General features: G+C 35.4%; 2 protein-coding genes across 2 annotated transcripts; one reads left to right on the top strand and one right to left on the bottom strand.

Annotated features, from left to right (window-relative positions):
* Window positions 1–8,080: 8,080 nt before the first annotated feature.
* Window positions 8,081–15,689, top strand: LOC107763762 (uncharacterized). Its single transcript, XM_016582259.2, has 3 exons — window positions 8,081–10,703; window positions 13,272–13,585; window positions 15,363–15,689. The coding sequence occupies exon 1, from the start codon at window positions 8,330–8,332 to the stop codon at window positions 10,529–10,531; it is 2,202 nt and encodes a 733-aa protein (XP_016437745.1). The 5' UTR covers window positions 8,081–8,329; the 3' UTR covers window positions 10,532–10,703; window positions 13,272–13,585; window positions 15,363–15,689.
* An 18-nt stretch (window positions 15,690–15,707) lies between these two features.
* On the bottom strand, window positions 15,708–23,067 carry LOC107763763 (calcium-dependent protein kinase 2-like). The gene is made up of 8 exons (XM_016582260.2): window positions 21,721–23,067; window positions 20,836–20,979; window positions 19,090–19,242; window positions 18,520–18,635; window positions 18,025–18,192; window positions 17,238–17,365; window positions 16,397–16,496; window positions 15,708–16,159 (listed from the first exon to the last, which is right to left on the bottom strand). The coding sequence occupies exons 1-8, from the start codon at window positions 22,433–22,435 to the stop codon at window positions 16,055–16,057; spliced, it is 1,629 nt and encodes a 542-aa protein (XP_016437746.1). The 5' UTR covers window positions 22,436–23,067; the 3' UTR covers window positions 15,708–16,054.
* Between the last annotated feature and the right edge of the window lie 1,704 nt (window positions 23,068–24,771).

The raw sequence follows: 24,771 nt of genomic DNA, 5'->3' as shown, positions 1-24,771 counted from the left end.
CTTTGGGGAGGCAAGAACACGCTAGGATCAAGAAGGAGAAGGATTCAACTTCACGTTTTTTCATCTTTCTTCCTTTATTTCCATTATCGGTCTTGTTATATTTTTATATAATTGAGTCTTTGAATTTCTCTACTTGTTCAACTCTGTATTTTTTTGTTGTTGATTGAATGACCATCAATTGACTGTGCATATTTACTCTGTATTACTTGAGAGAGAGTACACATTTGGTAGTTGTTGAACAACATCACTCCTAACGTATGTGAGAGATCAATATGGAGGGTTTAAAGGCGGGATTAGAAATAACGAAACCTTGGTGCGATCGTAGTGAGCGGTGAATTAGTGCCAGCTAGTGTAGTTCGAGAGAATACATCTAGTAAATTGTGGTAGTTGCTCGAGAGAGAATTACAACAACCAAAGTACTCACGATCGGTAGAGAATAATTAGGCGAAATTATAGAAGACATAGCGGGAAGGATTCCGAAAATTGGAAAAATCATAACTCTAAACCTCCTTAATCTAGTCTCCAACCCTCAATAACTTTAGTTGTTAATTCACTTTTTTAATTTGTTAGTTAATTAGTTAGGCAAAAGAGTCTTTATATTTATAACTTAGGGATTGTTCGAACTTGTCTTCTTGATAGTGAACAGTTGTAGCTAAACCTTAATTCTCTATGGAATTCGACTCCGGACTCTTAGACCAGATTATATTTGTAGTGACAGCCTATTCTTTTTAGGACTAGAGTTGAGCTGATCAAATTTAAGCGCCATTTTCGGTGAAGTAACGGTGTAGCTGTAGGTATATATATTGCTAGGTTTCAAGTATGAACTTTTATTTTGTTTTTCTAGTATTTGATATTTTTTTATTTTAGTTTTATTTGTTAATTTGAGAAACATGGCATCGTGGAATTATGGGAGTTTTGATATTGGTAATTCTACTGCTGATCTTCCTTGTGTGTATTGTGGAGGAAACCACCTATGGAAAAATTATCAATATATTTTCGAGAGCGAGTTATGTGTACCAACTCAATCTTATGTGTGAAACATGTGTGATATGTGTGTTGGTCAAGATGACACTTTCGTGGTTGTGCTTATATTTCTTATCCTCCCCCAACCCCTTACTATGATGCTTCTACTTTATCTAGTGGAGTTAATAGGAATAAAGAACCCAGGGAAGCCGACCCAAAGGATATCAATGATATGCTAAAGTGCCTTATGTAACAATACGATGAGAAATCACTGTAGATAAAAAGACAAGAGGCAAATATGCGCAACTTGAAGGCTCAACTAAGTCAATTAGTTGAACCTTGTAAAGGTGACATTGCGTATAGCAACCAAGAAGAGCGTGAATTAGCGGCATAAATTAACATTATAATGGAGGAGTTGAGAGTAGAATATGACCAAACCAACCAATTACAATTCGAGGGTGCCGATGTTGAAGACATGATACTAGAGTTAGCCAAGGACATTGAGAATATAAATTTAGTTATTTATAGTGTGATCTTTGTTGAGGATGTCGATAATATTGAAGTTCATGTATTTGAGCGCGTTAGACCTCATTTCAAACACTTTTCTACCTTGTGTTCTTATGGTGAAATGGGAATGGATCCTTACAAGCATAAAAAGAAGTCAATGAAGAGGTAGATAAGCCTTATATTCTAAAATTTTTGAAGCTGTTTAGTTAAGATGACACTCCTCAGCTGGAAGCCAAAAAGTGCAAAAAGAATTATTTAATTTTTGGCTTATAAAAATTTGTACCACCTAGGAGCATAATTATAAGCTTGAAGCAGAACTTGGGGCCCAATTCATAAGGTCGAGGTGGAGGCAAAAAGTAATTCGCGTCGTGCCGCGATGCTAAATAAAGCACTTGTTGGGAGGCAACCCAGATTTACTTCTTTTTATTTTTATTTTTTATTATTGTATAAGTCTTGTAGTGTCGATTTTTTTAATTTCTCTAGGAACATGGGAAGCAAGGCCATTAGAAGAAAGCAAAAGCAAGTGAGATGGTTAGAACTAAGTGGGTGTGCCCACATAAAAAACCAAGTCTGGGAGAAGTCTGAGTACCCCATGAGTTGCTAATGCATTGCCCTTTGGCCTACCAGGAGTTTCTTTTACCCTCTTGCAGTTATGGGTGTACATTAGGGTAATGTATTATTTTAAATGTGGAGGGAAGAGACTGGTTGGGTATTCCTGTGCTATTTTAGTTGTATTATTGTACTTATGTTGAAAAAAATAAAAATAAAAGGGTAGAAATAATCGCTCTTGATTTTTTTATGGCCACATTTATTTCAAGGGATAACTCTTTGAATCGGGTAGTAGTTTTTTCTTGTAGGTAGAATTTTCCAAAATAAATTTGGACTTTTCCTGACGATGGACTTCCTATACAGTTTTCTTGAGGGTTTAAAGTCCAATGAAAGAATAAAAACACAAAAAGATTTTTTTTTTCTTTTTGTATTGTAATGGAATGGGAAGAAGTTTGAGTAATTTGTGCTTTTGACATGTTTTATATTGGGGCTTAAGTCCGGAGCATATGAATTGAGTACTATCTTCTTGATCTTTGAAATTATATGCCTTGAAAATATATGTGACTTTATTTTGATGCCGAGGTGATATTTTGGTGTACTCTGTGCCATCCTTGCTAGTCTAGAATTTTTTTCGTGTGTGAATTGAATCGAAATGATTAAGTCTTGCAAGTTTGGAAAGTGATATAGGCTTTCTTTGATTGACAATTTAGCCTATTTGCCTACCAGTACTAATATTATCCATAGTCAGCCCTTTTGAGCCAGTATACCTTTTCTTTGGCAACCATATTACAAGCCGAATCCCCTTTATTCTTAATCAAATCTTGTTGACATTTACCTCCGAAAGCACTTAAGTAGCTAGAAGAGTTAAGAAAGAGATTGAGTAGCTTTTGAGTGGAACCATATAAAGGCCGAAAAGATGCACTTGTGTACAAACAAAAAAAGGTACTAGCCGAAAATACCAATAAGGAGAGTGTGAAAAAGACAAAAAAAGAAAAGGGAGAAGAAGAAGAGGAAAAAAAACTAATAACACCTCCCATATCCCTGTCTTGGCTAGTAAGTATCTATATGTTGATATGCTTAATGAAGAAGGGCCGAAATGTGTATGATTTCATGGCAAGATAATGAAGTGTTTATGGCAAGAAGGTATTTAAAAGTGAAATTTAGTGTATTAAAGTGCTTAGGAGAGTTAGTCACTATTTTCTCAAATATATTTTACCCGTCCTTTAGGCTACATTACAACCTATAAAGTCCTACTTGATCCTGGACTTTGCAAGCTTAAATTAGCAGAGACTTACACTATAGGCAAGCCTATGATACGAACTTGGGTGACATAAGAGTTTCTCTGTGAGAGTAAGCGAGTTCTTTTTATATTTGAGTTCTTAAACTACACTTGAATGTATATTGAGTGTGTGAACTACTTTCTCTCTTTGGTTGTTGGTGAGGGCACTGGTGTCGCCCAAACTCACACCACAAATATAGGTAGTGAGGCGGTTGAAATAATAATAAAATCCAACGCGAGTCGGGGTTGAATTCTCAGGGAGTTAGAAATGCGATTAGGTATACACCTAGTGTAATTGTATAATGTGCCTCAAATTGCACTTCCACATTCTTGTTTGTTGTTTCTATTTCCACTTTAAGTTATTGATTGCAAATAATAAACTAGAAGACAATGTTTTTGGTTTTGGTTGATTTTCAAATGATAAAGGATTTAGGCTCGTGACTTCCACCTAGGCGGTTACCTAATGGGTTGTAAACTCTAGTTAAAGTTTGATTAGTCGGGGTAGTAATATAGCAATCACACGCAATTACTCACTCTATACCTCTCGGTAGTTTGAGTGATTTTGCCCAATCTGGCTTTCTCAAGTCCAAATAGATATTGCACAAATCAAGTGATATATGCTCAAGTCGGGTCTTACTATCTATAGATTAATTAGGGCTATCAATTTCTTGAGTTCACCCCAATTTTTTGTTAGCCAAGTTTTTCTAGACTTAGTCTCTCTTTCTCAAGTAGAGTCTAAGTCAAATAGGCATGAATCAATGTTTGCAACCATTAATTCTTGAATACAAGAATAAACAAGGCTAAATATCACTAACCCAATCACAAACAAGCCCTAAATCAAACACCCATTAAGTATCCACACTAGGGTTGGGCCACAACCCTAGCTAGAAATTTAGCTACTCATGAAAAATGAAGAAATACAGCAAGAAATTAAGATAGAATGCATAATAATTGATTAGAGAAAGAAAATCTAATATTTAGAAGTTAATCTAGTACAAAATTACTCAAAACAGTAAAGAAAATGGCTCAGATGCTCTCCCAATACAAAACTTAACCTAAAAATGACAAAAAGTTCTATTTATACTACGTTGAAAATCTCTAACAAAACTGCCCCTGCGAAGGTTGTGCGGCCGCATAATTTTGAGTGTGGTCCGCACGATGAGCTTCTGCGGCCGCACAATTATAGTGCGGTCAGCATTCCTGGAACTTGGGCTTGACACTTTGGGACTTCTATGGTCCACATAAAATGAGTGCGGCCGCAATTCAGATTGTGCGGCCACACAAAAATGATGTGGTCCGCACTCCTTGACTTTGGACTTGAATCCAGCTCTCTGATTCTTCACTTCTGTGGACCGCATAATAATGAGAGCGATCGCACTTGACATCCCGCAGCTGCACAATTTTGGTGCGGTCCGCATGACTTTAGATGGCCCAAAAACTACTCTCTAAATCTCCTCTGCTACAGCCGCACTAGAATTGTGCGGTCCGCACTGCTGGCCTTTTTGTCCTGTTTTGGTTCTTTTTCACTTTTGACTCCTTTATGAGTTAATTTTGGCTTTTTTGGCTCATTTTTCAATATTTCTGCAAGCAAGTACATTTCATTAGTTTTCAGAAATATCTTTAAGCATTTTTGAGCTAAAACATAAGTAAAAGAGAGCAAATAAGCGGTCAAAATCCCTAATTATGAGGCACATGATTTGCAAAGGATTGGTAGAGACTATGATTTTTGAGTTGGCACAAAGAGCAAGTCATAATATGGAATGTATTAGAGTCAAGCTTTGAGGCGAGGATGTTAGAAAGAGTCACATGAATATTTTAAATGATCTTGGCATGAGTGTAAAACTTGAGAGACAGTATGAAGAGTGCATATGCTGGGTTCTAAGCGTTGATATAAACTATTGTCATTTGTGTGATGCTTGGTATGTTTGAAAGATATTTCTTGCCTATGCGCTTAATTTTAAGTTGCTCGAAGACGAGCTAGAGTTTAAGTGAGGGTAGTGATAAATGATGAAAAGCGCATGTTTTGAATGTGTTTATGTATTATTTCTTGTGTGAGTGGCGGGAGTTCAAACCGCTTTTGAAGTGAAAATATGCTCATTACGTGTTTTTTATGTGGAAGAACAAACTTATGTGGAAAAAGGATCAAATAGAAAAAAATTGGTGATAAAGAGCTAAAGAGAAAAAACCCGGACAACAAAGCGAGGTTCACTTCGCCAAATTGGGACCGGAGCAGAAGAAACCAGAAAATTCCCATACAGCAAAGCGAGGTTCACTTCGCTAGACTAGGACCGGAGCAGAAAAAATTAGATTTTCCAATCCGTAATAGGAGAAGGAAAATCCGTCCCATACAAACCCTAGTCGCTATAAATACATCCTAAAACATGATTTTGGGAAAAGACACTACTTTGGAAGAGAAAAGACATTAGGGAGGCAAAAACTATGCTAGGAGCAAGAAGAAGAAGGATTCAACTTTACGTTTTTCCCCCGTTCTTCCTTTATTTCCATTATTTGTTATGAATTCTAATATTATAGTTTTGCATACTATTATGAATAGCTAATTTGTTATCTATGGTTTTGATGGAACCTTTTGGAGGATGAATTCTTGTTATGTTTTTATATAATTGAGCCATTGGATTTTTCTACTCGTTCAACTACGTGTTTTTTTGTTGTTGATTGAATGACCATCAATTGACTGTGCCTATTTAGTGTGTATTGCTTGAGAGAGAATACGCGTTTAGGTAGTTGTTTAACAACATCACTCCTAAAATATGTGAGATATCAATACAAAGGGTTTAAAGGTGGGATTAGAGATAACAAAACCTTAGTGTGATCGTAATGAGTGGTGAATTAGTGCCAGCTAGTGTAGTTCTAGAGAATACATCTAGTAAATTGTGGTAGTTGCCCAAGAGAGAATTATGATAGCCAAAGTACTCACGATCGGTAGAGAATAATTAAGCGAAATTATAGAAGTCATAGTGGGAAATATTCCGATAATTGGGGAAATCATAACTTTAGGCTTCCTTAATGAGTCTCCAACCCTTAGTAATTAGTTGTTAGTTCACTTCTTTAATTTGTTAGTTAATTAGTTAGGCAAAAGAATCTTTATATTTATAACTTAGGGATTGTTCGAACTTGTCTTCTTAGTGATAATGAACACTTGTAGATAAACCTTAATTTTATGTGGGATTCGACTCTAAACTCCTAGACCAGATTATATTTACAACGACCGCTTATCCTTTCTAGGACTAAAGTTGGGCGTGATCAGTAGTACATAATAAGTCATTAAGCTATCAAAAATATCTAAATTACTTTCATTTTTGGCTAAACACATGCTTCATAGATGGACCTCCAACTTTAAACAATAGACATTTGCAATCATCCATCAAAGGTTAATAATAACAACATTGTTAATTAAAAAGCTTGCTTATTCCTTGCACTCTATTTCGATGACTAGTTGAAGATGACTTTTTTATACAGCAAATTTTAAGCTCCGACACAGCTTTGTCGGAAAAATTACTAAATATATATTTGTGAATAATATAAAATGCAAATATTTGAGCCAAATGCAAAGGAATGACATGGCTTAACCTCAAAAATGGCTTTGCCTTGTTGGTTCGACGCTTCAAATTTATTAGAGAGAACGTGGGATCTAGTCCTATAGGATACATTTATTTTTATAAATTCGGTCTTTTTTCTTGAAAAATATTGAAGCCAACAAGGGTTGAACCTTTATCCGAAATGGTAAAATTAAACCCATTGAACTGGTACATAATTATTGACAATAAGTAATTTAAATCATTATAGAACGGGATTATTTGAATAATCTTTAAATCTTAAATATGAAAAAAGCAGCCGAGCATATCTTAAATATGGGATTATTCATTTGTTAATTTCTTCTACATATCGACACCACTTACGAAAAATCCTGCACACTCCCCTGCAATGAATTACGTTTGTATCACGGGGAATACTCACACTGAAGCTTCAGATATAGTTGCCATATTGCCAGCTCTAAATATTCATCCTATTCTACAACAAAACCCAGCGTACATTGAATTTATAAAAATAAAAAAAGTATAGTCAACTAAATGAAAGGATTGAGAATTTATATCGTTGACTCCAACTTATTTGGAACTCGTACATAAAAGTTGTTGTTGTGTTTTTTTAAGGAGTATTGTAGTTTGAGTTTTTATATAATAGTTAATTCATTTGTCCACAATTTTTTTTTTCTTTTCTCCAAAACTCATCTTCAAAACATTGTTTTATTATTCATTAGACTTAATGTTTAAGTATGAGTTTCAAGCTTGAATTTTTTTTTTTCAAGTACTCAATATTTTCTCTTTAAAAACTGTACTATTTTTTTCAAGTGAAATATATATATCCAAAAATAATTTTAATTTCAAATATATTTTCTCAGCTTGACTTAACAAACGTATTTTTTTCAAAATCTGACACGTTTTATGTTCACATGCCTGCTTAAAGGCAATAGTTGTTAAAGTATATGAGGATTCTGTACGGTGGAGTTCAAAATCTATGTTCTTTTCACAATTTGACCAATTATTTCTAACTTTAACTTGATACAGAAAATTTGAAGTTAGAAAAATTAAACTGTACAAATTTATAATTGTCCGGTAATTAATCCTAAGTTAAATACACATAATCAAATTCACTTATTACATACACTTTTTTCCTTTTCCTCTACTTTAGCAATCAAAAAAATTGAAATTTATTAATTCAACTAATTTAAATTCCTGCTGAAATTCATTAAAATTGCTTCTTACAAAATGTTTTCTACTTTACAAAATTTGCTGCTTACAAAAGTTCTGTTTCAACCTCAAGCTATCACTCAAGCCTTTCTGACCGCTGCAGAAGCCATAAGCGGTGGCGTCACAGGTGATTTTCGACCCTCGTTCTAGGTTTAAAGTATTACCCTTCACACCTTCTCTCATAAATCCAATTTACACAACGTAATTGCCACCTTTCTTGGTCTTAATCGTCACCTCAGCTGCATATCTCTATGGTCAGTTCAGAATGATGACTAGAAAGCAAATAACAAATCTCTGCATTTATTTTCAAGAACCCTTTAATACCCAAAATCGAATTTTTATCAAACACTTTTCAGCAGCAGCTACACTTTACTCATCACATACACAAAAATTGGATACCCAATTAAGGTCCCTTTGTGAAAACCCTAAAAAAAACCAATTAATTAATGCATTTTCACTTTTTAACCAAAATCTTGATTTGGGTCAAATCCCATCAGAGTCAACTTGTAATTTTCTTGTTGTAACTTTTGCAAAGAATAAGGATTACAATCTTGCTTTAAGGGTGTACCATAAAATGAGAAAAGTTCAAGTCTTGCCTTGGTTTTTATCATTAGCTGCTTTGATTGAATGTTTTGTGTATGTTCAAAACCCAAGATTGGCAATTGGTGTATTGGCGTTGATTTTCAAGAATGGTTATAAGGTTAATGTGTATATTGTAAATGTTATATTGAAGGGTTTATGTGAAAATGGTATGGTTGTTAAGGCTATTGAGTTTGCTTGTAGTTTGGATAAGAAAGAGGTAACACCCGATGTGGTTAGTTTAAACACCCTCATGAGAGGACTTTGCAAAGAGAAGAAAATAGAGGAGGCTCTGGATTTGAGGTTTAGTATGGAAAATGTGGTGAGTTGTGGTCCGAACTCGTATACGTATAGCATTTTGATGGAGGGTCTTTGTTCCGAGGGTAGGTTGGACGATGCGATGGAGTTGTTGGAAGAGATGAGAACGAAGGGTCTGGAAGCTGATGTTGTCGTGTATACTACACTTATAAATGGGCTTTGCAACAAAGGGTATGTTAGTAGAGGGAAAGAACTTTTGAATAAGATGTTGGAGAAAGGAATTTCTCCGATTGTAGTCACTTATTCGTGCTTAATTAATGGATTTTGTAAGCAGGGCAAATTGAAAGAAAGTACAATGTTGTATGATGATATGTTGAACAGGGGAATCCAGCCCGACAGTTTTATGTTTGCGGGTATGATTGGTGCCCTCTGCACTAACGGGAGGGCTAAAAAAGCAATGGAATTGTTCAATTTGATTCTTGATAGGGGTGAAGAGCCCGGAAATATAACTTACAATATTCTTCTTAGTGCACTATGCAAGGAAGGGTCATTGGCCGATGCTTTTCACATTTTAAAGGTGATGATAGCAAAAGGCAAGACACCCGACTTGGTCACTTACAATACACTACTAAAAGGACTTTCTGAAAGTGGGAAAGTGGATGATGCAGTGACACTTTTCGAATCGATGTTGGGTGACGAGACTTATGTTCAACCGAATGTTATTACAATGAACGTATTGATACGCGGACTTTGCCGAGACGGCCAGCTTGATAAGGCTGCAAAAATTCATAACAAGATGGTTGAGAACAAGAGCCTAGCTGATATCGGAACCTTTACTGTACTTATTGGAGCTTACTTAGAGGCAAACAATGTTGTCAGAGCTTTGGAACTCTGGAAGCAGCTAAATCAATTGAATTTTATTCCCGATTCAATAACCTATAACACTATAATTGATGGATTTTGCAAGCTAAATGTGCTCAATATAGCAAAAGGTTTGTTTCTTAGATTTAGAAAGAATGGATATCATCCGACTGCTTTTGACTACAACTCATTGATGGATGCCTTGTGCAAAGAGGGTAGCTTGGAGCAAGCGACGGGGTTGTTTAAAGAAATGTTAGATGCAAATTGTGAACCTGATATAGTCTCGTACAATATTATCATTCGTTCGACTCTCGAAGCAGGAAATTTGCAATCAGCCAAGGAGTTGCTTATTGGTATGAATAGGAGGGGTTTGAATCCCGATGTATTCACTTTCTCCATATTAATAAATAGGTTTTCGAAGCTAGGACAATTGGAGGAGGCGAAAAAGTTATTTGAGATAATGGATGCTTCTGGCTTGGCAGACATTACTGTGTATGATTGTTTACTCAAGGGTTTTAGTTTGAATGGTCAAACAGGAGAAATTGTTGATTTGCTTCACAAAATGGCTGCTAAGGGTATTGAGCTAGACTCGAGAATTACTTCAACTATCTTGGAATGTCTTTGTAATTTTTCTGAAGATATTAATGTGGAGGAACTGTTGCCAAAATTTTCACAGAAAACCTCAGAAGGATTTAGCATTCCCTGTAGTGAATTGTTGATGAAGCTTCACAAGAGTATCCCCAAGCTTCAGTTAGATTCTGCTCAGTAATATAATCTCACATGCTTCTGGCAGCTCAATAATATAATCTCACAACACTCTTTCTTTCCCTCCATCATCGAATTTCAATGTTTCGCCTTCTTCCCCTTTACATTAACGTTCCCTTCACAGCAAGAGTCCTCGAACCATAACCTTAATTCTCTCATTCTTGTTGAATTACCAGGTATGTTTCTCACCTAAGTTGGCTGAGTTTCTTGTGGTAAATCTTGTATAAATTCTATGAGTTTTGAAGGGTTTCAATTTAGACTATCTAAGAGTTTTTACACTTGAATGATTGAGATTGTTACTTCTTTGTTGAGATATTGTTGCACTACATGAGCTGAGTTATGAAATCGACATACTTGGGGCATGAATTTGGGTGTGTGTGTTTCGAACTTCTTGCTGGTGTAGTGCTTTTGTTGTGAATGAATCTTGAGTGAATCATTGTGCTAATGTAATGGCCGAAAATTGCTCTGTTGTCTTTGAATATTCATTCTTGACCGGGTCGAGCTCTTTTGTGCTTGTCTAAGCCGATTCTGAAACAAATGAATGGAAACAAGTCAAATCCTATGCCTTTATATTGGATAAACCTGGACTCAATCAATTGTGCATTTCACAAAACTGTTCTGCTTTTCACAGAATTTATTCCCATAATCAGTCCTTCTGGAATCTGGATTCTGCTACTTCCCCGGGAGTTCTGCCAAAAGCAGACTCAGTTACTTTTCATGTGCTTAAGTTTTGCCTTTTGCTGATGTATTCTGCAATTTTTACTATCCTGATTCCCTACCTGCACTATGCTGTTTCTGCACATCTTTGAGTTTTCTTTCTTTGTTTTAGTTACTCTGCTTCTGCACATGTTTGAGTCTTTTTTTATTTATTTTTTATTTTTTATTTAAGCTTATTTCAATGTCTTTCAAACTGCTAATGTAGTGTTTTTCTTTGTGCTTTAGTTTTTACTTTTGCTTTAGTTAGTACCAATGTTGCGTGGACTCTCCAAAATGTTGCCGTACTCGTGTCGGATTCTCCAAAAATACACTACTTTTGGAGTATCCGACACGCACCCGGCGACATTTTCGGAGAGTCCGAGCAACATAGGTTAGTACATAGTATAGGAGTGTATCTAGTGTCTAAAAACCCCAATTCCCCTCTTGAATCTCATGTTTTTATGGTTAGAATTCAACCAGGTTCAAGTTTAATCATCAGATAGTTTAAAGGAATTGTGACCTCTGTGATTTGGGTCGATTTCAGTCGGGAAAGGAATCACCCACGAGTTCCTCTGTGCCAAAAATGGAAGAAAATCCAATCTGATTTCATTATAGCGGATATTTATGCTCAGGCAATTTCCCTAATTGCAATTGCGAACCACCTATCACAATCGCTGTCCAGGCTTAGCCTAGATCATCGCGTTCGTGGTCTACCCTTCGCGATCACGAAGATCATTTAACCCTTCATTCAACTCCCCGCTAATTCATCATGATCGCGGTCATGGCTCCACGTTTGTGGAGAGTCAATATGGTTGACTACTGTGTTCATGGTGAGTTGGTCGTGATTGCAGAGAGCAAAGCCTCCTCGTCTAGTCGACTCAACTTACCTCTTTGATTGATAGCAATGCACCAGACACCAAAAATTTCAGCAACAACTGAAATGGTTCAAGTAGTCCGATACCACCACAAGCCCCTTGGATCTCAACCCGAACTATACCAACAAGGCCCAAAACAAAATACCAACTCATGTAAAGTTTCAAACATGAACTGGAACACAAATACTCAAAACAAGGGGTTGGGTTGATATAGTCTCCCTCCCCTATTGTCACACTTATGACATGCGCTTTCCTTGATATGCTTTCTGGTATCTGTAGTCTACTGGTGGCAGGGTGATTGGAGCAGGTTTGAACAGTTTAGGATTCATATTTCATAGCTAAAATTCGTTGGGCGAAGGAGGTTTTATGATTGATATGATTGCAGGTTATTTAAGTCAAAGGTGCTTTGAAGATGGCAAGGTTGTTGACAAGGTCAACGGACAATGGAATAGAGGAAGAAAGTCCATTACTTCCTCAACACCTTAGGCATTGTCCTCAGTTTGGGTTGCAACTCAGAATTATATATTTTTTTCCCTAGGTTAGAGAAAATATTGAAATTCCTTATCTCAAACTTACAACAACAACAACCCAGTATAATCCCACTTGGTGGGGTCTGGGGAGGGTAGTGTGTACGCAGACCTTACCCCTACCCTAGGGTAGAGAGACTGATTCCAAATAGACCCCCGACATCCTTCCCTCCAAGAACTTCCCACCTTGCTCTTGGGGAGACTCGAACTCACAACCTCTCGGTTGGAAGTGGGGGTTGCTTACCATCAGAGCAACCCCTCTTGTCTGGGAAATACTCAAACTTAAATACTCAAAATTATGATTTAGAATTAACTGGGAAATAAATTCTGTAACTTTTAAAATCCTGCTAAATAATAACAATTGCTTTAGGCACAAAAAAACAACTAAAAATGTCCTTTTCTAGAAGTTCTGCGAGCTGGCTAATTGAATTGTGCATGTGAATTGCTGTTATGCATTTGCAATTACAACAAGGATTGTGCCATACTTGATATTTTTATTCATTGCTTATCGTAATTTGCATCACTGTTTTACATATCTAGAGAAGTGAGCAAAGACTGGTGAATCAGAAGTTCTTATATTTTTGTATTATGCATTGCCCTCACATTATCACCTGTCTAGCTAAGTCCAGAAATGATGACAATTCAGGTTATATCGTGCCAATCAAGAAGTTGCTAATTAGTCATCCCCTGATAATTGAAGCCCCTGATAATTGAAGCAGTCTGATCATCTTCAATGGGATGAATTTGTACCCAGCAACCAATGTTGAAAGTGGAGGATCATATGGCATCAACAATGAAATTGCACGTCATCGAATGATAATCAATGTAAATCAACTTCAATGGAATGAATTTGCAGCCAGCAAGTCCAATTTTGCGAGGATCACATGGCATCAACGATGAATTTGCATGTCATCGAATGATAATCAAAGTAAATCAACTTCAAGGGGATGGATTTCACAGGTGAGGTTCTTATTGAACAAAATTGAAGTTATTCTTTAGCTTCCTTGAATATCTGCGTGAAAGTGGAGTGGAATTTTGAGCTTACACTAAAGCTCACATTATTCATTACCTCTAGATTTTGAACACCCATCTAGATAACTCTGTCAACAACTGGTTAGATATGTCCTGTATGCCGAAATTGATGATAATTCAGAAAAAAAAAATTTTGAACTTTGAATGGTTGGCAATTCGGAATATGAGGAAGTTTGAGGCTGAGTTTGAAGCAATAGAGAAACTAGCCAGTTTATGACTTGTTAGGATTATATGGGATGAAAGGAATAGGATTTCTTAAGAAGGCTAAGTAATTCACCCAATTGGAGAAATGCATGGTCAATGAGCAGCTTCCAGATAAACTCATATGGGGAGCAAGTACTAAAGGAATATACACAGTGAAAGCAGGATACCTACATAATATTAGCCAAAATGAAATGGTGGACAATTGGCCTTGGAAGCTCATCTGGAAAACAAAATTACCCCCCAAAGTTATATGTCATAGCTGGACTGCATTGAAGGAAGCGTGCCTCACTCAAGATAATCTTTGCAAAAGGAGTATTCCCATAGTTAATAGATGCTACATGTGCCAGCAGGATTTTAAAACAAACAGACATCTATTTTTGCATTGTCCAGTTGCTACGGATATTTGGAATATGTTCCTTTCAGTTTTAGGATTCAACTGGGTGATGCCAGAGAGTACTAAAGATGCTTATAGTAGCTGGAGTCGATGGAAAGTTGGTAAATCCATCAGCAAGATCTGGAAAATGATTCCTGGATGTATTTTTTGGGTTATTTGGACAGAAAGGAATAGAAGATGTTTTGAGGGTTTAGCAACTCCTAATTACTCCTTGAAAGCTAATTGTATAGTTTTTTTATAAAGCTGGAGTAACCTCTCCCCTATTAGCTCCCCCGAATTATTTTTGGATTTTGTTAGCTCCCTAACACTAGCATAGGACCATCTGTACAGAGCTAACATATCATCTTTTGTATTAGCACCTGGACAGTGCTCTTTTGCATCTTCTTGATACTTTTTATAATATCTCTTACTTCATCAAAAAAAGGAATAGGATTTCTTAAGGGACTGAGCAGAGCTTAAGGAATATAAAGTAACCCCCACCCCCACCCACCCTTTTTTTTTTTTAATTTTTTTATGATAATCGTGGTGTCTGGACCAACTTGCACGTACCTCGACTAATTTCACGAGATACCTGCTGCCTCCCACTAGCAACAGGTTATAGCAGCAGGTAACCAGTAACCAGGTAACTCTATCTACGCTTGGATAAATGGGAAGAAATCACCTAGTGTTTTTGCCTCTACTATATTTGAACTTGAGACCTCATGGCTCTTAACGCACTTTATTGACCACTAGGCCATACTCGGTACTTGTGGTGGTCGGAGGTTGCAGGTATCCAGTGAATCCATCGAGATGCACGCAAACTGATCCAAAAATCACAAAAAAAGGGGAAAAAAAGGGTTGGCTTAGTGATGCGTTGTCTTTCACTTCCAACCTATAATCGCAAGTTCAAAGAATCACAGTGGATGAGCTGGGGATCCCTAGCAGCAGGGGGAATGGGGATAATAAGTTGTATTTTAGCAGCAGTGGTCAACTATAGTTTTCTAGTTTTGTTACCTTGTTGTGTTGTCTTGAATCAAAGTAGGCTATAAGTTTAATGAATTGTTTTGTTCATTTGCAATGAAAAACAGACGAGAAATTGTCTCAAATATATATTTCTTCTTCTGGCAGCCAAGAGTGCGGCCGAGCATCAATGAAATAGGAGAAAACTATAGGAGACCAAGATTCAATTTCCAGCGGCGGAGAGGAAAAGAAAATGCTAGGTACTTTCTTCTCATTTGTTTAAGCTTTGATGGACAGAGTTAAGCATGTTTCTATGCTGATGGGAGATACCATATACTCGTCGAGATGTGGACAAGCTGGCTCGGACACAAAAAAGTATATTTCTTCTTCCGTGTGTTAATTTATTTGCACATATTACATCTCTAGAGTTGAGGTATAAAACGAAGTACTAACAAACACAATTGGAGTGAATGAATATGATGTTTACACGAAAAATATCTGAGAGGTAACGGATTAAAATGAACTTTTAAACCTACTTTCTAAATTGCAGAAGTATCGATACATATATACTCTGAAAGACCTCCATTCTTTTCAGATCAAAGCTTTAACCAAACTGCGTTTGGCATTAGAAGATCCTATTAACCCTCAAATCTCAACATAGCCATGACTTTTACAATCTATTCTTTGTAAATGTGTGTATGTGTGTGTTTCTTCTTAATATCATATTTAATATACAATGTCTCATGAATGGTTCTTGAAATTTTTACTATGTAATAGTTTGGTCTTCTCTACAACAAGGACAATTAACATAATTGTCTTTCATTCTTTTGAGACATTTTTCATTAATTGATGATGAAAATTTATGCAACAAATGAATCCCTTCTTTTCTTTGGGTTCATTGTTGCTGCTTCAGGATTTCCTTTCTTCATCATTGCTACAAACTCATCGTAATTTATCCGACCATCCTGCAAAACCAAAAAATATTGATTGATGAACTTATTATTTATTACAACAGCAACAACAAACCAAGCGTAATTCCACAAGTGGGTCTGGGAAGGATAGTGTATCGCAACCTTATCCCTACCTTGTGAAGGTAGAGGTTGTTTCCGATAGGCCCTCGGTTCAGGAAAATATAGTCAAACTCAAAGAAAAAAAAGAATGAATGTGTATTGGCATGTGTATATTTAGTTGTTTTGACTTACATGATCAGTGTCAACTTCATCAATGATTTCCCTCAAATCATTTTCGTCATTCATACCAAATTCTCGCAGAGCTTGCTCTAGCTCTTCTCTTGATATATATCTGAAGAAAAATGACAAGCACATATTAACTAAGGTGGAATACTATCCTCAGCAACATTAAAACATAATCTAGGGAAAATAAAAAGAAAGAAGAGGATGTTCAATATAAAATTACTCCCTACTTAGTTTGGATATTATTCAAGTATATTGTTTTCTGATTCTATAAAAAAAGAAGGAATTAAATCCACGAATTTGCCCCTTTACTAGATTGGACGTTATACGACGAAAAAAGGGGCATTTTCACAGATACCTACTTTTGGGTCCGCCATTGAAGTTATACTCGTATTGTGCAAAAATTTGCAGCACTTACGGGATTTGAAGTAGTTTAATTTTTTCAATACAACTAAAGAGAAAGAAGAGGAAGTTAATTTAATTGCTCTCTACTTTAGTTTGGATAGTATTTAAGTATATTGTTTTCCGATTCTATAATAACATAATACCAGAAGGAATTAAATTCACGAATTTGCCCCTTTACTAAATTGGGCGCTTTTCGATGAAAAAATAAAATTTAAGAAGTGTCCAAATAACATGTAGTCAGGAATGAACCGAATTTTGAAATTCAAATGAAAAAGTAAGCGGAAAAAATGTAAAATAGAATAGAAAAGAAAAGGAGGAATAATAGTCACTTATTTTATTTTCCCCAACTTAATTATCAGGTTTTCATTTTTTTTCTCTTTTATTTAGGTTTTTCCTTTTATTTTTCTTTTATTTTTCCAGATAAATATCATATTATGGAACTTACCCGCTGTGATCCTTATCAAAATATTGGAATGCAGTGTAAAGATGTTCTTCTTTATCCATTCTGTTCATGTGCATTGTTGCTGTGATGAATTCTTCATAATCTATGGTCCCATTTCCATCAGCATCAGCCTAAATATTCCCAATATATAAAAAAGATAATTAGCATTAAAAATAAACTTTCAAAAACAACCTACTCGAGGAGGAAATAATTCAATCAATAGTCTTTTTACCTACTATGCCTTTCAGTGGGAGCAAAAAGTAAAATATTATGTCCTTGTACACATTTGATAAAATTACTATTGAAGATAATAGAGGTTGGGTATATGTATCATTTATATTCATTCCTATACAAAGAAAAATTTCCTTTACCTCAAATAAAAATTGAATAAGCCTTGAATTTTCGAAAAATTCCGAATTATGAAGGCTTAATTTGGATCTAAAAGATGGCTTATTTTGTGAAAGAATATTTTTCCGAAAAAAGCGGAATTTGTGCTTGTGAAAATAAGCAATCGAAATTCAGAAGAACAGCGGGGAGGGGGAAGGGGAAGGGGAAGAGGCTATTAAAAACTCGAAAAAGCTTGTATTCGCTAATGGAAAGTAGAAATAGAAGCTGAGCAATTTTGAGTGAATGGATACTTCGAGATAGAATGAGAAAAATTGATTGAAAATTAAGTTTGTAGAATTGCTCGCGGGAGATAGCAAGTACTCCACAGAATCAGTCGAGGTGCATGTAAACTAGACTGGACACCATATTATTTAAAAGAAAAAAAAGAAGTTGCAGAACTTACAGCTTCCATTAACTGTTTAATCTCATAATCTGATAGTTTAGTTCCTTGTTTGGCTAATCCTTGCTTTAATTCCTCAATTGTTATTGATCCACTGTTATCAGCGTCCATACTTTTGAACATTTGCTTCAATCCCATAATTTCTTCCTCTGATAGACACCCTGCAATAACCTGAAAATATCTTCCCCTAAATTAATTTTGTATTCCTTTAAATGTATTAATTACTTAGTTAACATAAAATATACTTTTAAATCCATAAGAAGATTTCTCAAAAGTCAATATTAACAACAAAAATTTGATCGCCACGTGTCGTTATACGCTCTCATACTAACAAGAGTTTAACTTCTATATACTGACAAGATAAAAGAACTTTTACGTTATTAGGTCACCTAAAAGATAATTAAGATAAATGTCCGTAAGAAGTGGACTAGTAACCTGGAATATAAGACAAACAATTTACTGTAACAAGTTAAATTATACTGAACGTGTAAAATTTACCCGAAGAGCAACTTTCTTAAACTTGTTCATAGCTCTGAATTGTTTGAGCCTATGTAAAACAGCATTGTCCAGTGGTGTATCTGGTGCTTCTCCATCCTCCTTGATCCATGAATGATCTTAATACACAACAATTTAATTAGTTAGAGTACATGTGAGCTATATAAACAGGCCTCCAATTAATGCTTATCATAAAGATTTACCTGTAATTACCTTATAAATAACTTAATTGTGTAAATAATCTTCTTTATCGCCCGTGCATAGGACATAAGTTCTTTGATTATGTAATACTCGGAAGATTTTAAATTGTATCAAGGGGAGCATTAGAGAAAAGGTAAAGTTGTCTCTGTGTGACATATATGTCGCGGGGTCGAGCCGTGGTAGCAATCACTAATGCTTGCATTAGAGTAGGCTGTCTACATCACAATTTTTGGGGTACGGCTCTTTCTTGGATCCTACATGAATGCAGGATTGTGCGCGGGGCTGTCCTTTTTTTAGTTTAAATTGTATGAACTGATGTTTCAAACAAATATTTACACGATCAGATCACTTATTGTTGTACAAATAACTTACTGAGGACTTGCATAGCTGTTAATCTCTGCTTGGGATCTATGGTCAACATCTTCCTGACAAGGTCTTTGGCTCCACTGGAAATTGAAGGCCATGGATCACTTGAAAAATCAATATGTCCCCTCAATATTGCATTGAATATTCCATTTTCATTTTCTGAAAAAATAAAAGAGATTTAATTGTTCAATGACTTTAACCTATGCCAAGAGTGACACAATAAGATTTGTTATTTTACATACAATAACTAGAGTTTTATGTATCTTTATTATTAAAACTTGCAGCTCAATAATGTACTGGTCGTTTCGTTTGAAGACAAGCTATACTAGGATTAATTGGTTATCCTAATATTATTTCTTAATTGATTGTTTGGTATGTTGTAGTGATCATGAGATTGTTAATTTACTGTTTTATCCCGGGATAACTTATCTTGGGATTACTATTCCACTCTTTGGCAGGTATAAATTATCTCGGTACTATTTTTAATTCTGGGATAACTTATCCCAAAATTAGTAACAAAAAAATGGATAAGGTGGTACTAAATTTTTATCTTAGGATTATTATCCATCATACCAAACGGCCCCCTAAAGACCTAGTTGCACAGGTTAGAGAAAGGCTCGGATCACATTGGGTCCATTACTTAGTCTCACCTTAATTTTTGCAAGAGGTTATTTTCGCCTGTATTTTATTATTTCAGTGCAAAAGAAATGATGAAAAAGGTAAATGGGGAGGTACTTGGCCACACCCGAACCATGAAAGTTCATCTTGGAAGTTATAAATTAAAGCGATCATATATATCACTTAATCATGATTAACTAATAAATATACGTATAAAAGACACATATCATATATTTATTGGTTTAGCATAAACATGAGATATTTAGATGCGAACAATTTGATCTTTAGGGTGATTTTCCAAGAAAATATTTTTTCGGAAAATAAGTAGTAATCTTATTTATTTTGCGGTGTTTGGTATACAAATTAAGAAAAATGACTTCTCAAGAGTATTCATAAATAATTTAGATATAACAAACATGAAGTCATAAACTTTCAAACCAACAACCCTCCGAACCCACAAATTTCATAAACTTTCGAACCGCTAAACTTTCAAAACCGCGGAATTTTGAACCCGTAAACTTTATAATTTCTAAACCCGTAAACTTCTAAACACATAAACCTCCGAACTTATAATTTTTGGAACTTGTAAAATTTTGAACATTTAAACAGATAAATAAAAAAATCAAAACTGAAAAATATATTTAAAAAATATTTTTTCCGGGGGATTTTGGGGGGGGGGGGTGTGCATGGGGGAGGGCAAGGGCTGGAGGGGGGCGGTAAAACAAAAAAAATAGAAATTTAAATTACAAATTTTTTTGGTGCGGGTGGGGGATTGGGGTGGGTGATGCAGAAAAACAAAAAAACAGAAATTTAAAATTGCAAAAAAACAAAAAAAAAATTAAGGTAAAAAATAATAATTTTTTTTTTGGGGGGGGGGTTTTTAGGGGGGGTGGAGGGATAGTAGGGTGGGTGGTAACGGAAAAAACTGAAATATGAAGAAAAAAGAAAGTCTTTTTTCGGAGAGGGGGTCGGGTGGTTGGTGAAGGCGGGTAAAGTTGAGAAGGAGTTTTGAAAAATATTTTCGTTTCTATTGATAAGGAAAACATTTTCCTCCAATTGGAGGAAAATGAGTTCATATTGGAAAATATTTTCCTTGATACCAAACACACCCTAAGTCTTATGTATGTGATTTACCTGCCCAGAAAGGAGGAACACCACAAAGAAGAATATATAACATAACTCCAATACTCCATATATCAACTTCTGGTCCATATCTTCTTTTCAAGACTTCAGGTGCAATGTAATATGCACTACCCACAATGTCTTTAAATACATCTCCTGCAGAAAAAACAAATATATGACAATCACCAAAATTTTTAAAAGTGTATTGTGTTCAATTAGTGCTGGAGCCAGAAATTTTATTAATGAGTATCAAAATATAAAGAAGTTAAACACACGAAGAGGCTAAGAGAAGTCAAAATATAGTGTATATACATTAAAATAATTTTGACCTAGGTACATAATGATAATGTAATTTTCCGGTGAAGGGGTATCCAAGCCAGAAATTTTACTACGGGCCGTGGTGTCAAAATATAAAGAAGTTAAAATACACGAAGAAGCTAAGGGAAGTCAACATATAGTGTATATACATGAAATAATTTTTTGACCTAGGTGCACAACGTAATTTTCCGGTGAAAGGGTATTCAAGCTAGAAATTTTACTACGGGATGTCAAAATATAAAGAAGTTAAACACAAAAAGAAGCTAAGGGAAGTCAATATATAGTGTATATACATGAAATAATTTTTTGATCTAAATACACAATGTAATTTCCCGGCGAAGGGGTGTCCTCTTAGCATAAGGTGACTCCACCACTGTGTTCCATGGTAAAAACTTAATAATTGACCAATCAAATTTAAATCCAAAATCCTACTTTAGACAGAGTTATTAGATACATATATTAGTAGGAGATAACAAGCCTGATGAAATAGTCGAAGTAAATAAAATATCAAAATACGCAAACTGGCCCGTGCACTATCATTATATTGAAAGGTAAAAGTTTAATTATAGATTTTAATACCTTGCTTGTAGAATACTGAAAGACCAAAATCAGTAGCTTTAAGAGGTGCATTCTCATCCTTATTAAGAAGTAGAAAATTCTCAGGCTTAAGATCTCTATGAATAACTCCCATAGAATGACAAGTATGAACAATTTGCACAATTGTTCTCAGCAATGAAGCTGCTGCACGTTCAGTATAATGTCCCTTAGCGATAATTCGATCGAAAAGTTCGCCTCCAGCACACAACTCCATGACCAAATGCACAGAATGTTTGTCTTCATAAGCTCCTTTTAATTCAACAATATTAGGTTGTCCTGTCAAATGATGCATTATTTGTACTTCTCTTCTAACATCTTCAATATCTTCTTTGTTCACTAATTTTCTTTTTGCTATTGTTTTGCATGCAAATTGTTCTCCTGTTTGTTTATGTGTACATAAATGTGTTACACCAAATTGGCCCCTACCAAGTTCTTTTCCTATTGTATATGTTGTTCTAACATCTTCCATTGGTCTGCCTAAAACTGGCCCTATTGGTGATGGTTTTGATGGTTTTGATGATGGGCTAGGGGATGTTGTTGTTGTTGTTGGAGGTGGAGGGGTTGTTTTTGTTGGTGTTGTGGAATCAAGATTATGTGTAGATGATGAATTTTCTTCATTTTTGGGATTGTTGGTTTGTCCATTTTCATTGTTTGTAATTTCATTTGTTTCTTCCCCACTAGAGCAACAATTCCCCATTGTATTAGGGGACAAAGTGTAGAGAAATGGAGATGAAGAGATAGCACAATAATGAGAGAGATTCAGCAACAACAACGACAACAACAATTACACCTCAATCCCAAACAGCTACAAAATTCAGTAATAACGACAACAGCTACTACTTGATTCCAAATAGAGAAAAATCCAACCACGACAACAATAAATGCGCTTCAATGTCAAATGGAAGATTCAAATAAAAAACACAAGAACGAGAGACATTTAGCAACAACGACAACAATAATTACGTCTCAACCTCAAACAGCTGCAAGATTCAACAATAACAACAATAATTACGCCTCAATCTGAAATAGAAAAAAATTTATCTGCAACAACAACAATAATAATTGCGCTTTTATTTCAAATGGAAGGATTGAAGGAGAAGGAAATTAGAATGATGGAATATATATATATATTAGAACCAAATGAGTGAAAAAGGTGGCAAAACGATGGGGATTGAGAGTGGCATGATGATGAAAAACATGAAAGAAAATGAGGATTTGGAGGGGTCAAGAAAAGAAATAATAATTTGTTAAAGAGAGAATATTCATCATAAATTGCATAATTCTTTTTTTTTTCCCCCTCTCCGAGTGCAAGAGGAAGATTAAAGGCGAAGAAAGGGATGATTCCAATGTTTGAAACAGGAGGTCATTTCTTAAAGATTGATTGCGAGAGATTGTAGGAGAAAAAAGCAGGTTTTTTTTTTTTTTTTTTTTTGTGTGTGTCTCTTTCTTTTCCTTAGTTAAATAAATTTGATAGTAAATTTTCATTGTACAGAAAAAGAAAAGTTGTTTTTTGAATAGGGAAGGCTCAGAGTGCATTTCGAAGCGAGTATACTATTTTTAGTTACTAGTATTAGTACCCGCACGATGTGAGATACTATTGTAATCCCATAAAATTTTATAAATTTTATATACATAAATGAATAACTATTGGCAGAAACTCAAATATTATAACCTCACATCTATGGAGTAATATTATATAGAGTAATAACTAATTTTTTTTTTGTAATATCTTAATTTAAATTATAAAAAATATATTCTATTATTATCCCAACAGAAGTACTGTGATGATCCAAAAGGTCATCACTTATTTTTAAACTAGATTCCGTGCTTCTGAGGCCTTGAAAACTTCATTTATCATCACCTTGATTTGCGCACGCAGTCCGGGTGCGTAGCCGGAAAGCTTAAATATGAAATTCTGTGAAAAATGATAAAATTTGGTAATAAAATGAGTTAATTTGACTTCGGTCAACATTTTGGGTAAATGAACCCGGACCTGTGATTCGATGGTCTCAGAGGGTCCGTAGGAAAATATGGAACTTGGGCGTATGCCCGAAATCGAATTCCGAGGTCCCAAGCCCGAGAAATGAATTTTTAAAGGAAATTATTTTCTGAAATTTTTTAAAGAAATTTGAAATGGAATTTGATTAGAACATGTTAGTATCGGGCCCGTAATTTGATTCCGGCGCCCGGTACAGATCTTATATATAATTTAAGATGTTTTTGTGAAATTTGATGAAAAACGGATATCATTTGACGTGATTCGGACCTAAATTGCTAAAGTTAATGCTTTATGAAGTTTGAGAAAATCCTTTGATTTTAAGGTTTAATTCGTTGTTATTGAGGTTATTTTGGCGATTTGATCGCTCGGATAAGTTCGTATGATGTTTTTGAGTTAGTACGTATATTTGGTTTGGAGCCCCGAGGTCTCGGGTGAGTTTTGGATAAGTGTCGGAGTATTTTAAACTTAGAAAATCTAGATTTTCTGCTGCATCTGGTGTTCAGAGATTTAGCGTTATGCGATAGCATAGTAAGTCCCGCGATCGCATAGTGAAAAACTTCAGGGTCCTGTTTTGTTATATGCGATCGCGTAGGGTTAAGTCTGAGAGGTCCTTCTTTTGCTCTATGTGATCGCACTGCCTACTCCGCGATCGCGATGTGTTAGCCCCCAGCCTTCATTTCCTTCTATGCGATCGCATGGTATAGTCTGCGATCACAATGCATAGCCTCAGTTATTCAATGCGATCGTATTCTTTGGTCCGCGATCGCGTAGGCCAAATTCGCCCAGTTATTTTAAATGTTCAGAAACAGTAGCCATTCGGGATTTTCACAAAAATTTCATAACTCCTTTTTCTCCACACCTCTTGGGGCGATTTTTGAAGAGTTTCTTCACCATAACTTCATAGGTATGTAATCCTAAGCTTGTTTTCTTCCATTTCTATCATCACCCATTAGATTTTTAGGGCTAAAATATGTGATTAAGGGTAGAAAATTAGGGATTTGGGTAGAATTAGAGCTTTTTGACTAATTGTGATT

Source organism: Nicotiana tabacum, chromosome 22 (genome assembly GCF_000715075.1).
Source record: "Nicotiana tabacum cultivar K326 chromosome 22, ASM71507v2, whole genome shotgun sequence".
NCBI classification, from domain to species: Eukaryota; Viridiplantae; Streptophyta; class Magnoliopsida; order Solanales; family Solanaceae; genus Nicotiana; species Nicotiana tabacum.
Note: the sequence above shows the minus strand (reverse complement) of the source record. Positions and strands in the feature narration are given on the sequence as shown.

What these genes read in the sequence shown, in the direction of transcription:
- LOC107763763 (XM_016582260.2), bottom strand. Translation starts at nt 22,435, where the DNA reads ATGGGGAATTGTTGCTCTAGTGGGGAAGAAACAAATGAAATTACAAAC. An exon ending in TGTTCCTCCTTTCTGGGCAG is followed by an intron (nt 19,243 to 20,835) that starts GTAAATCACATA and finishes TTATTTTTTCAG; the next exon opens with AAAATGAAAATGGAATATTC. An exon ending in ATGAAGTTGACACTGATCAT is followed by an intron (nt 16,160 to 16,396) that starts GTAAGTCAAAAC and finishes TTGGTTTTGCAG; the next exon opens with GATGGTCGGATAAATTACGA.
- LOC107763762 (XM_016582259.2), top strand. Translation starts at nt 8,330, where the DNA reads ATGATGACTAGAAAGCAAATAACAAATCTCTGCATTTATTTTCAAGAA.